A 16,366-nucleotide genomic window follows, 5' to 3' on the forward strand; every position below is an offset into this window, starting at 1 on the left:
GAATGGCCACCAAGGTCTCCTGATCTGACCCCGTAGACTTTTATCTTTGGGGTCATCTGAAGGCAATTGTCTATGCTGTGAAGATACGAGATGTGCAGCATCTGAAACAACAGATACTGGAAGCCTGTGCTAGCCTTTCTTCTGCGGTGTTGCTATCAGTGTGTCAAGAGTGGGAGAAGAGGGTTGCATTGACAATCCAACACAATGGGCAGCACTTTGAACACATTTTATAAGTGGTCATAAACTTGTAAAAAACTCATGAACAAATAAAGTTACGTTAAAATCAAGCACACCATTGTTTTTCTTATGAAAGTCTCAATAAGTCTGATGTGTAACATGACCCTCTTCCCATTGAAAAAAATAAAGTTGGATCCAAAATGGCCGACTTCAAAATGGCCGCCATGGTCACCACCCATCTGGAAAAGTTTCCCCCCTCCCATATACTAATGTGCCACAAACAGGAAGTTGATATCACCAACCATTCCCATTTAATTTAGGTGTATCCATATAAATGGCCCACCCTGTAGTTCCCCATTCGGGCAATCAGTCAGAGTAGTCGGACCCCAACAGACACAGATGTCATCATCTATCCTGGTAGACAACCTCTTTAAGAAACACAGCCAAAAATCGGATTCCCTCAGATGGAAATATTAAATAAGAAAGCCAACAGTAGAGGTCACCCAAAAAGATATAAAATGTAATATAAAAAAAATTATTTAGCCCCTGTGAGATGTCGTCCCCTAGAATCATTACCTGATTAACTTGCATTTACCACGACATACAAAATTACAAACCCTTTACATCTGCTCTAGGGCACAAGGACATGAGGGGGCAGGAAGGGGTAACCCCTTTACGTCAGAGCAGAGCTGCTAGATGAAGCTCTCTATTTGGCAACTTCCGGTAATTATTGGTATGACCACCATGTAATACCTCTGTACGGCCAACTGCATTTTATGGACGCTGGAAAAGCTGCCGAATGATAGGCCAACTTGTACTTCCAAGGTGGTAGTCCTTGTGAGACCACCCATTAAAGGGAATCTATCAGCAGGTTTTTGCCACCTCATCTGAGAGCAGCATAATGTAGGAAAAGAGACCCCGATTCCAGCGATATATCACTTAGTTTACTGGGTGCAGCCGTTCTGACACAGTTTTTAGATGTAGCAATGCAGCAGAGCTGAGAAAACTAACCCCACCCACACCACAGCTTTTTATGTACATAGACAATGAGCTGCTTATCACAGGGCGGGACGGAGTCAGACTAGTATGCATGCGCTGCTGTAGTCCATGCAGTGATAATCACCAGGTGAGAAAACTTTCAGAATAAGTAAACAACAGCACACATCCTGGCATGTGACACATAGTTGAAATCGGTGTTTTAACCCCCAACTTATGCTGTCCTCAGATTACATAGCAGAAAACCTGCTGACCGATTACTTTTAAGGGCTTGTGCAGATGGTCGTAGATTCTCCCATGGACAGATTATGCAAATGACACTCTGATCAGCGTTTGATCAGAGTGTCAACATAGTGGTAGGAGAAGATGGAGAGCAAAATTTTTCCATCTTCACCATTGTGTCAGTGTGTGAAAATTAGGCTGCACTCAGGCGTAATCCGAGTGCAGTCCGATGACTTCCACACACTCACTGACTTGCATGGCTGAGAGAGATTGGAATATCGGATCAAACCCAGACACGCAGCGATTTTTGTTCTGGGGGAGTATCAGACATGTGCACAGCCCCATAGAATAACATTGGTCCAGGTAAGATCCGATGATTTGTCGGATCACACTCGGACCGATAATACGGTCATGTGCACGTGCCGTAAAATGAAGTGTTAAATTAGACATATAGTATATGTACAGATTACAATTCACTAAGATGACCGTAAAATTCAGGGTAATATAAATGTAATAGGACAAGAGAAACCAAGACACGGTGACATCAGGGTAATTCAAAGCATTATATTACCTCTAATTTAAGACTGTCATGTTCAACAGTGAAATCCAGCCTGGATGGGGCAACGTCAAATGTTATCCTCTCTCCCCTGTAAAATGGGATCTGGAAAAATAAAATACAGTAAGAGGAATAAAGTACATACAAGTAACACTGAAATCAAATAAAAGTAATGGCGCAGCAGCTACATACTGACTGTGGATGGAGTGCAAGGTGAATGGAAGGAATTCTCATGTGAACCATAGAGCCATCTAGGCTACGTAATCTCATGCAATCGCTTGGCTACTTTCAAAACTCATCCTAGGACCATGCGTCTCGGATGACTAGTCCAAAAGGTGTGTACCTAGCAATTTCTCCCCGTCCTGCTCCCCTAGACACACACATATGGAGAGACCTGTCAGTCTATGGGAGCCGGGTGGGGAGAAGTCACCAGCCTCTTGGACTAGTCATCTGAGACACATACACAGACGCAAGAACATATTGTCACATACCTGGCGGCGTCCTTGCATAGTGGTCCATCTCCCACTGTGCAAGAGCGCGCACTTGATCTCCAGTCCAGTCTGCTAGCCTGGCTTCCCTCCATGCTGTCTGCTAGCCTCTGTTTCTGCTGCTTAAGGGCGGCGCCCGATCACTTCCTGCTTCTTGTAGCTGCTGCAGGCACACCCCTTGTGCGTCCTCAGCCTATTGCTGTCTGTCACCTGGTATTTAAACCAGCTCCTCCCTGGAATCCATGCCTGAGCATTGTGTTCTGTCAGTTGGCTTCTGGTCACTGATGTGCCAGGTCTTGTCTATGCTTCCTGCCTTGCGGTATCAGTTTCCGTGTCTGAACTATCTTCTAGCCTGTTGTCTTCTGCCTATCCTGGAGGCTGTATTTCCAGGCCAGTGTGAACACGCTCCTAGCCTTTTCGTTCCGCCTTCTAGGGGCCGCATACCTAGTCCCGCTCCTGTATCTTGCTGCTGTGTCTGTTCTTGTCTGAATACTCTCCTATATCTCTATGTCCGTACCTTCCCTTTTCCTGCAGAATCTAATCCCGTACCTAACTCCTACTCGTTGTCCCTGTACTCCCGTTTGTGAGTTTAGAGTCCACTCGCTACTTCATTGCAAGTATCTTGTGTGTACCTGGTTCTGCCTTTCCCTTCCAGTCTGTTCCGTGTGAACAGAGCCCTGTCCCCTCTGCTCTGACCCTCTGCTCGCTGCTCCGGCAGTCTCGCTCTGCTCTGACCCTCTGCTCGCTGCTCCGGCAGTCTCGCTCTGCTCTGACCCTCTGCTCGCTGCTCCGGCAGTCTCGCTCTGCTCTGACCCTCTGCTCGCTGCTCCGGCAGTCTCGCTCTGCTCTGACCCTCTGCTCGCTGCTCCGGCAGTCTCGCTCTGCTCTGACCCTCTGCTCGCTGCTCCGGCAGTCTCGCTCTGCTCTGACCCTCTGCTCGCTGCTCCGGCAGTCTCGCTCTGCTCTGACCCTCTGCTCGCTGCTCCGGCAGTCTCGCTCTGCTCTGACCCTCTGCTCGCTGCTCCGGCAGTCTCGCTCTGCTCTGACCCTCTGCTCGCTGCTCCGGCAGTCTCGCTCTGCTCTGACCCTCTGCTCGCTGCTCCGGCAGTCTCGCTCTGCTCTGACCCTCTGCTCGCTGCTCCGGCAGTCTCGCTCTGCTCTGACCCTCTGCTCGCTGCTCCGGCAGTCTCGCTCTGCTCTGACCCTCTGCTCGCTGCTCCGGCAGTCTCGCTCTGCTCTGACCCTCTGCTCGCTGCTCCGGCAGTCTCGCTCTGCTCTGACCCTCTGCTCGCTGCTCCGGCAGTCTCGCTCTGCTCTGACCCTCTGCTCGCTGCTCCGGCAGTCTCGCTCTGCTCTGACCCTCTGCTCGCTGCTCCGGCAGTCTCGCTCTGCTCTGACCCTCTGCTCGCTGCTCCGGCAGTCTCGCTCTGCTCTGACCCTCTGCTCGCTGCTCCGGCAGTCTCGCTCTGCTCTGACCCTCTGCTCGCTGCTCCGGCAGTCTCGCTCTGCTCTGACCCTCTGCTCGCTGCTCCGGCAGTCTCGCTCTGCTCTGACCCTTTGCTCGCTGCTCCGGCAGTCTCGCTCTGCTCTGACCCTTTGCTCGCTGCTCCGGCAGTCTCGCTCTGCTCTGACCCTTTGCTCGCTGCTCCGGCAGTCTCGCTCTGCTCTGACCCTTTGCTCGCTGCTCCGGCAGTCTCGCTCTGCTCTGACCCTTTGCTCGCTGCTCCGGCAGTCTCGCTCTGCTCTGACCCTTTGCTCGCTGCTCCGGCAGTCTCGCTCTGCTCTGACCCTTTTTGCTCGCTGCTCCGGCAGTCTCGCTCTGCTCTGACCCTTTTTGCTCGCTGCTCCGGCAGTCTCGCTCTGCTCTGACCCTTTTTGCTCGCTGCTCCGGCAGTCTCGCTCTGCTCTGACCCTTTTTGCTCGCTGCTCCGGCAGTCTCGCTCTGCTCTGACCCTTTTTGCTCGCTGCTCCGGCAGTCTCGCTCTGCTCTGACCCTTTTTGCTCGCTGCTCCGGCAGTCTCGCTCTGCTCTGACCCTTTGCTCGCTGCTCCAGCAGTCTCGCTCTGCTCTGACCCTTTGCTCGCTGCTCCGGCAGTCTCGCTCTGCTCTGACCCTTTGCTCGCTGCTCCGGCAGTCTCGCTCTGCTCTGACCCTTTGCTCGCTGCTCCGGCAGTCTCGCTCTGCTCGGACCCTTTGCTCGCTGCTTCGGCAGTCTTGCTCTGCTCGGACCCTTTGCTCGCTGCTTCGGCAGTCTCGTCCTGCTCTTCTCTCGCTCACCGCTCCAGGCGGTCTCGTCTTGTTCTGCTCTTGCTCGCCGCTCTGGGCGGCCTCACTCTGCTGTGTTTGTCCACAGCATTTGTGGTTCTGTTCCTGAGTCCCAGTCTGTACTGGGTCCTATCCACTCGGTACTCCAACCTGTCGTACCTGCTAGTACCTCCCTGCCGGCATACCAGTCGTGCTTACCAGCATCCGCCAGTCTGCATACCAGCCGTGTCTGCCTATACCCATCAGTCTGTGTGCCAGCCTAACCTGCCTGTTCCTGTATTCCCCTGTGTGGGTCAAGAGCCGTGTCCGGGGTCTGTCCTGGAGTAGCACCTGGTCCCTCTGCTCGGTTCCTCCTTGGTGCACTGGCGTCGTATGCTGTCGTGCGACCCTGGTCGGATCGGGTGGATACTTAGTTACGTCCCTCCAGGCATTCACTCTCCGGCATGGTCCAGTGGAATCACTACATATACAAGCACACACCGCTCAGCCCGGGCGTGTGCATTACACATATCCAGTACATGATTCCTGCGGTCATGCTCCTTTTAAAAACGTAAAGTTATTTTGTTCTCAGATAAGATAAGCCGCCAACAGAAGTGTCTAGTAGCAGTTTTCCCCCTATGAAAACACAAGTGCCGACTACAGCGATCTAAGGTATATGGCCATCCTGAGTTCCTGCATAGGACATGGATTTTTTAATCCTGTTTGCCTTCAGCAGCCACTAGATGGAGCCTACTTCAAAATTGTGTTACTATGGATTTCAAATGTTTAACAGTATGCAGTCAGCTCCTGTGCTCCCTCTAATGGTGGCTGCAGGAAATAATATTTTTTGGCACACCACAAGGTGACAGATCCAAATTAGCCAAACCCCACAACACTTAGTTCAGTATGACAAGAATAGGCACAGGATTTCATTAACGCTATAACCCAGCTAAACTATTATATACACTTTGACTGGTTCAGCAATTGGTTTTAAAAAAAAAAAAAAAGAAGAAGATCAGCAATGTGTGTATGGGATTTAAGGTCTAACTTTTTTTTTTGCATATTCGCCCAAAAGGGCTTACATGCATGTACGGCTGAGACAGTCTAGCGGGCTCGGTCATATAAATGATCCCACGTATGATGGATGAGGTGGCTGAGTGGAGTATGATGCAGATCAGATTAGTGCACTGAGCATTTGTTGGTGGATTTAACTAATAAAACTCCTGCAGATCCCTCTACTGAGAGATTAGCCATTTGGGCTACACCTACAAGCAGAAGGTTCACTATAGAAGATGACACCCTCCCCACTTACCACACAGTAATCCCCACTTGGCAGTGATAAGAAAGTAAAGGATCCGTCTTCTTTAGATGTGGCATGACACAGGTACGAAACCGATTCATCTTTTCCCTGAAAGCCGTCAACTGGAGACAGATTGCAGCCCAAAATATCCTGGAAGCACAACATCAATAATGTACAGTCAGACTACAACGAGAGGAAAGCAGGACGGGGACACCTTCCCCAAAGCTGCCCAAGGGTCAATGTGATGGGGTGTGTTGATAAATATTGCTCAGAGCCCGCCATGTGCACCCCTCTTTGTTTTTTAACCCCATCCTTGATCCAGATCGTGTGGATGAATGATTAAACCAAATTGCCAGATAGATGAGAGACAGTATTTTTTTTTTTAACAAGTGGTCTTGGGAAAAAAAAAAAAAAAAAAAAAAAGTGTCAAATTACTGGCCAAGGTTGCCCACTCATGCCGTTTTTATCCGACAACAGCCCAAAAAAAATATCCACCCTGACAGATCCTATCTTTGGCAGATCATAATCACCCATCGGACATCAGGGAGGGATCTTTTAGAGTATAGAGATTATCATTCTTGACACCTATTGCCTGGTTGGTAGAAAAGTCAAACAATGGGCAGATGGGCCTATAATATCCAAACTAAAAAAAAAACTTTTTTTTTTTGTACTTTTTATATTAAATATGCAAATTGTCTCTTCAGAAAGGAAGAGGACTAGAACTCTAGCGCCACCTATTGGAAAGAGCTACAAGTCACTATCGACCCTTTGACTTAGGATAAAAGCAAGAACCAGCTTTTACCCTAAGCCATGTGGCAAGGCTCGTTAAAGGGTCGACATGGACTTCAAGGATTGCTTCTTCCAATAGGTGGCGTAAGAGTTCTAGTCCTCTTCCTCTCTGAAAAGGCAATTTACATACTTAATTTCCCAGAGGCGCATTGCATGGCTTACAAACCTCCTCACACTGGCATGTCACTCTCCACAAGGAGAAACGTTACCCCTTGGATCCCGATACACTACAGCCTAAAATTGTAATACGTTGGACCTTGTTTGCTCTAAAGAACCCACAGTCTTCCAGAATGGGGTCACCAGTGAGTGTTTTGGGGAATCATCACTCCGTTTAGTTTGGTGAAAGACAGCAGGAGTCAGTTGTGCATGTGGGGTGTGTGATGCATGCCCAATTTGCAACCTGAGTGCAAGATTAACCCCTTGCAGCCGCACCCATGTCACATGCTGAGAAGCGTGTACGTGACAATGTGAAAGCTGCTTTTTATGGGTAAAACTTTCTAAAGAACCATCACTTTGACTTTACCTCCCGGCTGATGGTCGATGAGAACAAAAGAAACATGACGCCCTTCATTGGCTCGCCATCACTACGTACAGAACCGGACACATCATAGCCAGCGACGAGAAGAGGGCCTGCAGTCTGGGCATTGGAATTTTTCACTTGTACCATGGTGACTGCCTGAAAGATAGAAATTACAGTCTGAAAATAATCTTAAGATGTTTCAAACTTTTGCGTTTTACTTTAGCAATGCCAAAAAGTGGCTTTTCCGTCCAGAACCCAATATAAGATGAAACAGAGTAATAGGATACCGGACCCAAAAATTATCATGGCAGCACATACCTCCTTTAGGGTCCAAGTGGGGTGAGATGCAATAATCTCATAGTCACCTGGAAGCACTTTATTGAAGAAAAACCTGAATGAAAAAAAAAAACATTAGATGTTAGTAGCATATCTGCCATGTACGACTGTAATAAAATGTGGGGGCAGCTCATCCCGCTGCTGGGCCGGCACGTGAGCAGACGGCCATCCTATCATTTGCTTTATGTGACTTACTTCCCACCAGTCTGAGTCACCGTCGTCTGCAAGTTCCCTCCGCTCCCCGCTCTTCTCATTGCCACCTGAACCCCAGCTGGACCCAAATTTTGGTTCCTGCTGAGAACCTGCAAGTACGATTTTACATTTTAATGTGCAATTCTGAAAAATGGCCTCATATCAACAAATACAAACCTGATGAGCAAATATATATCGGAAGCAAATGTGATAAAAGCAACAACGACGTAAAGACCAAGGGGTTGTACCATGTTCAGAAGTTATCTCCTATCCATAGGGCACGGAATAGATTACCGATTGATGGGACCTCCAGCACTCCTAAGATTGGGGGCTGTACAAAGCCCAGTCTGAATGGAGTGGAGGTCCAGCACGCCCCACATTTTATATGAGACTGCCAAAAACAACTTGAAGAGAACCTGTCATCACGATTTAATTTGTTAAAGTAAAGGTATGACCATAATGGCCCTGTTATATGGATTTAATTGATACCTGTAGTGAAAAAAATAATCCATAGCCTGGTTCTTGTTTAATTCACCTTTGGTGCAATATCCTCTTCGTGCATCAAGTGTGACTGTGGGACGGGTCTTCGACTCTGCTGTGGCCCCTCCGCATTTGTGAGACTCCTTATTTAAATTTCCTGCTAGTGCTGCCCTTGTCACGGGCGACGCTTGTGCACATTCATGTCCTTGTGGTCTCCAGCAAAATCGCCCCGGAGGCTGGGCATGCACAGAGCAAGATCTGCTTGTCACTGAGCAGAGGTCCCAATCTGCGCCTGCGCTGCCTCTGGCGCCATTTTGCTGGAGACCGCCGGAGGATAATCTGTGCATGTGCCGCCCCTGGCGCCATTTCGCTGGAGCACCTGGGACATGAATGTGCACAAGCGACGCCCACGGCAAGGGCGGCACTAGCGCAAAATTTAAAAGAGGAGGCTCATACAAATGTGGAGGGGCCACAGCAGAGTCGAAGACCCGTCCTACAGTCCCGCCTGATGCAGGCTATTGCACCAAGACTTCTAAGGTGAATTAAGCAAGAACCCGGCTATGGATTTTTTCACTATAGGAATCCATTAAATCAGTATAACACGGCCATTATCACCATAGGTTTACTTTAACAGGTTAGATCGTGATGACAGGTTCTCTTTAATATAGTACTTGACTGTCTCCCGCAGTAATATGGAAAATGAATGGAGTGGCGGTGCACATGCTTGACCAGCAATCGATTCGGCAGATCCCGGTTCTTGGACCCCCAGCGATCAGTAAGTTACCTCCTGTTACCTACACACACATAATATCAATATAAGATCAAACTGCTAACACCACAATTATTTTTCATACCTTGCCATTGACTGAAAATCCAGTAAAGACAAAATTGACATCTTCCCCTTTGGTACAGATATCGTTCACTCCGTCCACGTGCAGGGGAACACTGGTCGGCTCTGCATAGAGGAAGGAAACATTTCACTCTTACAGGATCTAAAGACATTATCATTCAATTTGTGATCTCAGACCACCACAAAAGGGTTGGCCACCTTTGATGACAATTTTTTTTTTTAGATAAAACATTTTTAGCAATTGGGTTTCATAAAAAATGTTTTGACTGTTTGTTGTGGTCCGTGGTCATAAATCAGCGGAAAGGAGCTCTTGACTAGAGTTAGAAGCCCTCCTGTCAGACCATCTAAATGAGCTCACTGATGGATTCTCCGTTAGCTCACAGCGCAACATAGAGTCTATGGACGGCAAACTGCTAAATTTTTAATGAAACCCAATTGCAAAAAAATATTTTTTAGCCCTAAATACATAGATGCCAGTTTGATGTCCAGTAGAAAACCCTCTTGGAGTGACCACTCTTATACATTTTTTTTAGACTCTATACCTGGTGGGAGCCTCTAATTGAAGCACCGGGAGGTGGCTGTGAATGGCATTTAACCTCTAGGGCCAGGTTTATTTCACGGTCCATTTACAGACTGTAGTGGCCATACTGACCAAGACTTACATCCAGGCTTAATATAATAAAATATAAATAAATAATATATAAATCACAGGAATAACAGAAGAACACAGACTTTCTCCCATTCGTTATATAGATAATAGAATATATCTTATAAATCAAATGCCGCCAAGATAATATCGCCGCGCTGCATTAATAACATATCTGGATTTAACGACATATGAAGAGATTTCAGACAGGATTACATGTGGAGTGCTTCTGGTGTCGGGGGATTTACTGATTACATCTAACTAATGCAAATAGGTGAAACTAGGGAATGTAAAGCATAAACACACACAAGACCCCCAGGGACATGAACACGGTTATTACAGCGACTTACCAAAACTCCACCCTAGGGGAGGCTCAATCCTGAGAACAAAATCCCCCTGCAAGACCAGGAAAAGAAGGAGATTATCATTATTGTACAGAAGATGCTTATAGGGAAAGTATTCACCCCCTCTTGGCTTTTTACCTATTTTGTTACATTACAACCTGTGTTTAAATATTTTTGCAATTTTGTGGCCTTTATGGAAGAGAAGGCAGAAAAAAACTTATTTACACACACAAATTGTAAGGCTCGTTTTGAGTTTGCCATAAGACTCCCCAAATGTCTAGAGGAAGGTGCTGTGGTCAGATGAGACCAAAATTGAACTTTTTGGCCACCAAGGTAAACGCTATGTCTGGTGCCAAACCAACACAGCTCATCATCCCAAAAACACCATCCCCACAGTGAAACATGGTGGTGGTAGCATCATGCTGTGGGGATGTTTATCGGCAGCAGGAACAGGGAAAATGGATCAGAGTCAAGGGGAAGATGGATGGTGTGAAATACAGGGATATTCTTGAGCAAAACCTGTTTCAGTCTGTCAGTGATTTTTAGACTGGGATGGATGTTCACCTTCCAACAAGACAATGGGCCAAAGCATATTGCTAAAGCAATACTCGAGTGGTTTAAGGGGAAACGAGTAAATGTTTTGGAGTGGCCTAGTCAAAGCCCAGACCTTAGTCTAGTTTAGAATGTGTTGTCAGACGTGAAGAATACTGTTCCCCAGAGGAAACCATCTAACTAGAAGGAGCTGGAGCAGAGTTGCCTTGATGAATGGGCAAAAATCCCAGAGGAAAGATGTGGAAAGCTCATAGAGACCTATCCAAAGTGACTTGCAGCTGTAATTGCCACAAAAGGAGGCTCTACAAAGTACTGATTTTAGGGGGGTGAATAGTTATGCTCACCGAAGTGTTCACTTACTTTGTCCTATTTGTTGTTTGCTTCACAATAAAAAGAAAACCAAATGTTCACAGTTATAGACATGTACTTTACATGAACTGATGCAAACCCTAAAAAATAACAAGTGCAATTCCAGGTTGTGAAATAGCAAAATACGAGAAATCCCAAGGGGGTGGGATAAACACTTTCGCAAGCCATTATACATGACTGCCACAGACCCCGAGGTTGCACCCACATATACACAGGGCACATGCACATAAAGGCGGCACAACCAGTTATACTGGTTAGACATTGATGGCAGCACATTTGTCTATTAATACAATCTCCACATCTACTCTCTGGGAACAAAAGATATTGGAAAAAATAAAAATGTTAAATATCCACATGATGTTTTATTACGCAAGAATGAGCTAAAGTTAATGAAAATGGAGCCATGGCCATTTGTGGGGTGTATTATGTGATGTCCACGTGTTACACCCAGTCTCTGGCAAGGACAGTAGGCAGATATGGAGCCATTAATAACATAGGAGAGCATGTCATCTTACAGGGGATTTATGAGTTGATCTAAGGATTTCCCAACCTCGGTCAGACCCTCACCCGGTGTTGTCTGAATAGTATTATGCCCACAGGAGACCCCCGTGTCTTCACAATTGCCATCACTACTGACATATACAGTAGATCACTGCATATACATTGCTAGAATGGGATCCTCATATAGGTGACGTATGCCCCTGTTTAGCTAGGAGACATAAGTAAGGAAATCTAATAATCCCCTTTAATGTTGAGGTAAGCAAATAACTCCTGAATTATTAAGATTTCCTTACTTGTGTCTCCCAGCTATGAAGGGGCATATGTTACCTATAGCATCTCATTATACTGCATGGTATACTTTTTGCGCAGGGCTACTGTATATGTCGGCAGCGATAACAATCATCTAAGAATAGTTCATCAATATCAAAGTAGTGGACAACCCCTTTAAACAAGTGGGTGAAACGGTACTGAACAGCACCCCAAACCATCATTTAAAGGAGCCTGCAATATGCTAATCTAAGCAATGGCTAATGGGACTAGTGGCATCCCTTGGTGAGTGGCCTGAAATTCTTCATGACAGCAAGACAGGGAAGGGAGAAGTTACTTGTGCCGGCAACTCTTCTTCTTCCGCCGATGTCACGTCGACACAGCAGAGTCTTTTCTTCCGATCTGCTCAGTCGATTAGGTGTCACTGTCTATGTCATACTGACTGACAGCTGGATTCCCCCTACCTAACTGCAGACAGCCGGCTGTCAATCGGCATGATGTCTGCAGGGACGCCCCGTCAACAGAGCAGAGAGGAAGAGAAAGAGCTGCTCTGCTGATGAGAAGTGGGATGAAGCCACAGAATCACCAGCGGAGCCGGGAAAGATCCTCCCCATGCAGAACACGCAGGTAGTTAGCTAATATCTGCTGGTAAGTCCTTACCCGCATACACAAAAATAATAAAAGTCCTAGAAAACCCCTTTAATTTATCGCAGTTTATAGGGTTCATTTGTGACCTGCAAGAGACAACAATCCAAAAGTCGGCAGAAATTTTGGCATCTAACTACAGTGCTTGTAACTGTGGCCGCAAGACTGATCTAGGATGTATGTGTCCATGTAACTTAGGGCTATGCACAGCGCTGGGTACTCACCTTGTCATAAAGAGGAATCATGAAGTAGCCATTATTGGGAGCGCAGTCTGTTTGGTATTTAAGGGTGCCCTGCTTGGTGTATAACTTTATCTGGAAGAGAAGGAATGGCGGATAAATACTCAAAACATAAATGCAAATTATATATATATATATATATATATATATATATACACACATACACACAGTGCTAACTAGACGATCAATAAAAATTTACAAACATTTTTACGTACAATAAGTCACTATTCACATGTTCAGGCTTTTGAGCGTTTTTTAACCGCTTCAGGTTTCCAAAGACATCAAGTAATTAAGAGACATGCCCGGTCTCAGGTCTACTCTTTATTACAGAAGTCAATGGGGGGATAAAAAGACGCCCTGAAGTGTTTTTGACCATTTTGTAAGTGCTTCAAATACAACATCTTCCAGAAATAAAGACATTGGAAAAAGCAGCGTTTCCTGTCTGGACAAGACGTGGTGGGCACCAGATCTCTCTCCCCCTTCCTCCGCTGGTGGGCACCAGATCTCTCTCCCCCTTCCTCCGCTGGTGGGCACCAGATCTCTCTCCCCCTTCCTCCGCTGGTGGGCACCAGATCTCTCTCCCCCTTCCTCCGCTGGTGGGCACCAGATCTCTCTCCCCCTTCCTCCGCTGGTGGGCACCAGATCTCTCTCCCCCTTCCTCCGCTGGTGGGCACCAGATCTCTCTCCCCCTTCCTCCGCTGGTGGGCACCAGATCTCTCTCCCCCTTCCCCTGCTGGTGGGCACCAGATCTCTCCCCCCTTCCTCTGCTGGTGGGCACCAGATCTCTCCCCCCTTCCTCTGCTGGTGGGCACCAGATCTCTCCCCCTTCCTCTGCTGGTGGGCACCAGATCTCTCGCCTTTATACCGGTGGGCAAAGACCTCTACTGAGCCAGCAGGCAGGGGGCTGGAGAGGAAGAACAACCCCTCTAGGGGAGCAGAGGTCACCAGGGAGGAGGCAGGGAATGAATGGAGGCAGCGGCCTGCCCACGCCACCAGTGACAGCTCACACTGGAGACCCCACTAGCCCATACTGGGGGCTGGCACCCCACACTGCGGCTCTGCGCCTCACACCCACCTCGATCAGCGAATAGTTGATGTCCACGTCCGATTTGACGAAGCCCCCGCAGCCCACCACGATGTCCTCCGCTCCGCAGCGCAGGCACAAGGCGCAGAGCAGCGCCCGCAGCGCCCAGCCCCGCACGCTCCCGTCCATGCCCCCGTCGGTTGGTTCCCCTCTCCCGGGCCCGCACAGCACGTTGCCGGCCTGATACGAGCTGCCTGCTTTTTGCTGACACAGTCGAGAGGTGTCAGCTGCGGGCCGTCCGGGCTCCTCCGCGCATGCGCTACTCGCTCTCCGCTATCCGGCTTTGGTTGTTACTATAGTCACAAGTCTGTCGAGACTAGATGCAATGTTGTGCTGCCAACTGTCGGCGCGGAGGAGTTACTGCGTGTGCTCAGCTCGGCTCTGCCGCAGTGAACGAGTGGAGTGGTGGTGCGCATGCGCGACCTCTTCCGCTGCAGTCAGACGGGATGATGCAGAGCTCCCTTTACTTTTTCAAGTGTCTGGTTTTCTTTCATCAGCTCCACTCTGGGAGAAATACGGTTTTCCAGTAGTTGTTACCAGTAGGTTGTGCATGGTACTGGAGTGCGCTGTCATTGGATATCCTGAAGAGCGCCATCATGAGGCTGGAAAAGGGCATTACTGCTATATATAGGGGATCAGGGACATTACTATGATATAGGGGATCAGGGACATTAGTACTATATAGGGGATCAGGTGCATTACTGCTATATATAGGGGATCAGGGACATTAATACTTTATAGGGGATCAGGGGCATTACTGCTATATATAGGGGATCAGGCACATTACTACGATATAGGGGATCAGGGACATTAGTACTATATATAGGGGATCAGGGGGCATTACTACTATATAGGGGATCAAGGACATTACTGCTATATATAGGGGATCAGGGACATTACTACTATATATAGGGGATCAGGGACATTACTACTATTATATAGGGGATCAGGGACATTACTACTATATAGGGGATCATGGACATTACTACTATATATAGGGGATCAGGGACATTAGTACTATATAGGGGATCAGGGACATTACTTCTATATATAGGGGATCAGGGACATTAGTACTTTATAGGGGATCAGGGGCATTACTGCTATATATAGGGGATCAGGCACATTACTACGATATAGGGGATCAGGGACATTAGTACTATATATAGGGGATCAGGGACATTAGTACTATATATAGGGGATCAGGGACATTAGTACTATATATAGGGGATCAGGGGGCATTACTACTATATAGGGGATCAAGGACATTACTGCTATATATAGGGGATCAGGGACATTACTACTATATATAGGGGATCAGGGACATTACTACTATTATATAGGGGATCATGGACATTACTACTATATATAGGGGATCAGGGGGCATTATTACTATATGTAGGGAATCAGGGACATTACTACTATATATAGGGGATCAGGGACATTATTACTATATAGGGGATCAGGGGCATTACTATTATATAGGGGATCAGGGACATTACTACTATATAGGGGATCAGGGGCATTACTACTATACATGGAGGAATCAGGGGGCAATATTGCTGTTAATAGGGGAATCAGGGAGTTTTATTACCATATATGGAGATCTTGGGGCATTATTACATATGGGGTGAGTCAGGTGGCACTATTGCTATATATGGCAGAATCAGGGGTCATTATTACTGTATATTGGGGGATCAGGGTACTCGTACATTGGGGGATAATGGTTATTATTTCTAAATATGGGGGTCCAGCACTGCTTCTCTGCCATTGTTCCAGTCTTCATACCTCACAACTTTGAATGTTAAGTGGGACACACACTGCAGCTTGTCTAGCACATTGTGCCTAATGTTTTATTTTACACTAAGCCAGCACCCTAACTTCACCCAGTCCTTTATATTCACCCATACAGAAATATTGCTCCTAATAAAGCTCATTAGTGTTCTTACACAGTATGGTACATCTTTTATGGTACATACAGCCTACCCTCATATAGTAAGATGCCCCCACATAGGGTATGATGCCTCTATAGTACATTTCCCCACACAAAGTATGATGTTCTCTCTGCTATGATGCAACTTTGCTATATCAACGAACATAGCTCTGTTATATTAACTCACAAAAACAACTCTACTACATCAACACACGCAGCTCTGTTAAATCAACCCACACAATATTAATACAGCAACACAACACAACTCTGCTACATCAACACACAACTTTTCTATAGCAATACAACAAAACTCTGCTACATCAACACACACACCTACACCTTGCCTGTGCCCTCATCTTCACTGCCTAGTCACATTACATGAGGATGTCACATCGCCCAAAGGTCCTGGCAAGACTTTCAGGGCCAAGTGGAGGAGGGATCGACTGATCAACTGCTCTACCATTATATTCTGACGTACCTGTGTCTAGAAGACACAGCTGAAGTTGGGACATACCCCTGACCTTCCAGGACAGCTTCCCAAATTTGGGACGGTCCTGCTAGATCAGGAACAGTTGAGAGGCATGATGTTGATAGGCTGCAGCAATGAAGTCACGTCTACATCACACGTCACCACTGCAG

General features: G+C 47.2%; 1 protein-coding gene across 1 annotated transcript in view; it reads right to left on the minus strand.

The window, feature by feature from the left end:
- Positions 1 to 14,095, minus strand: part of LOC141162028 (BOS complex subunit NOMO1-like) — a 68,243-nt gene extending 54,148 nt beyond the window's left edge. Inside the window, exons 1-9 of the mRNA XM_073647656.1 lie at positions 13,789 to 14,095; positions 12,699 to 12,788; positions 10,147 to 10,192; positions 9,155 to 9,255; positions 7,824 to 7,930; positions 7,611 to 7,683; positions 7,296 to 7,448; positions 5,996 to 6,133; positions 1,967 to 2,056 (exon numbers count right to left, since the gene is read on the minus strand). Coding sequence (XP_073503757.1) covers positions 1,967 to 2,056; positions 5,996 to 6,133; positions 7,296 to 7,448; positions 7,611 to 7,683; positions 7,824 to 7,930; positions 9,155 to 9,255; positions 10,147 to 10,192; positions 12,699 to 12,788; positions 13,789 to 13,926 — 936 coding nt within the window. The 5' untranslated portion in view covers positions 13,927 to 14,095. The remainder of the gene's footprint in view (positions 1 to 1,966; positions 2,057 to 5,995; positions 6,134 to 7,295; positions 7,449 to 7,610; positions 7,684 to 7,823; positions 7,931 to 9,154; positions 9,256 to 10,146; positions 10,193 to 12,698; positions 12,789 to 13,788) is intronic.
- Positions 14,096 to 16,366: the final 2,271 nt, after the last annotated feature.

The sequence above is a fragment of the Phyllobates terribilis genome, unplaced genomic scaffold (genome assembly GCF_046119375.1).
Source record: "Phyllobates terribilis strain yellow unplaced genomic scaffold, ASM4611937v1 Scaffold_9__5_contigs__length_417890890, whole genome shotgun sequence".
NCBI classification, from domain to species: Eukaryota; Metazoa; Chordata; class Amphibia; order Anura; family Dendrobatidae; genus Phyllobates; species Phyllobates terribilis.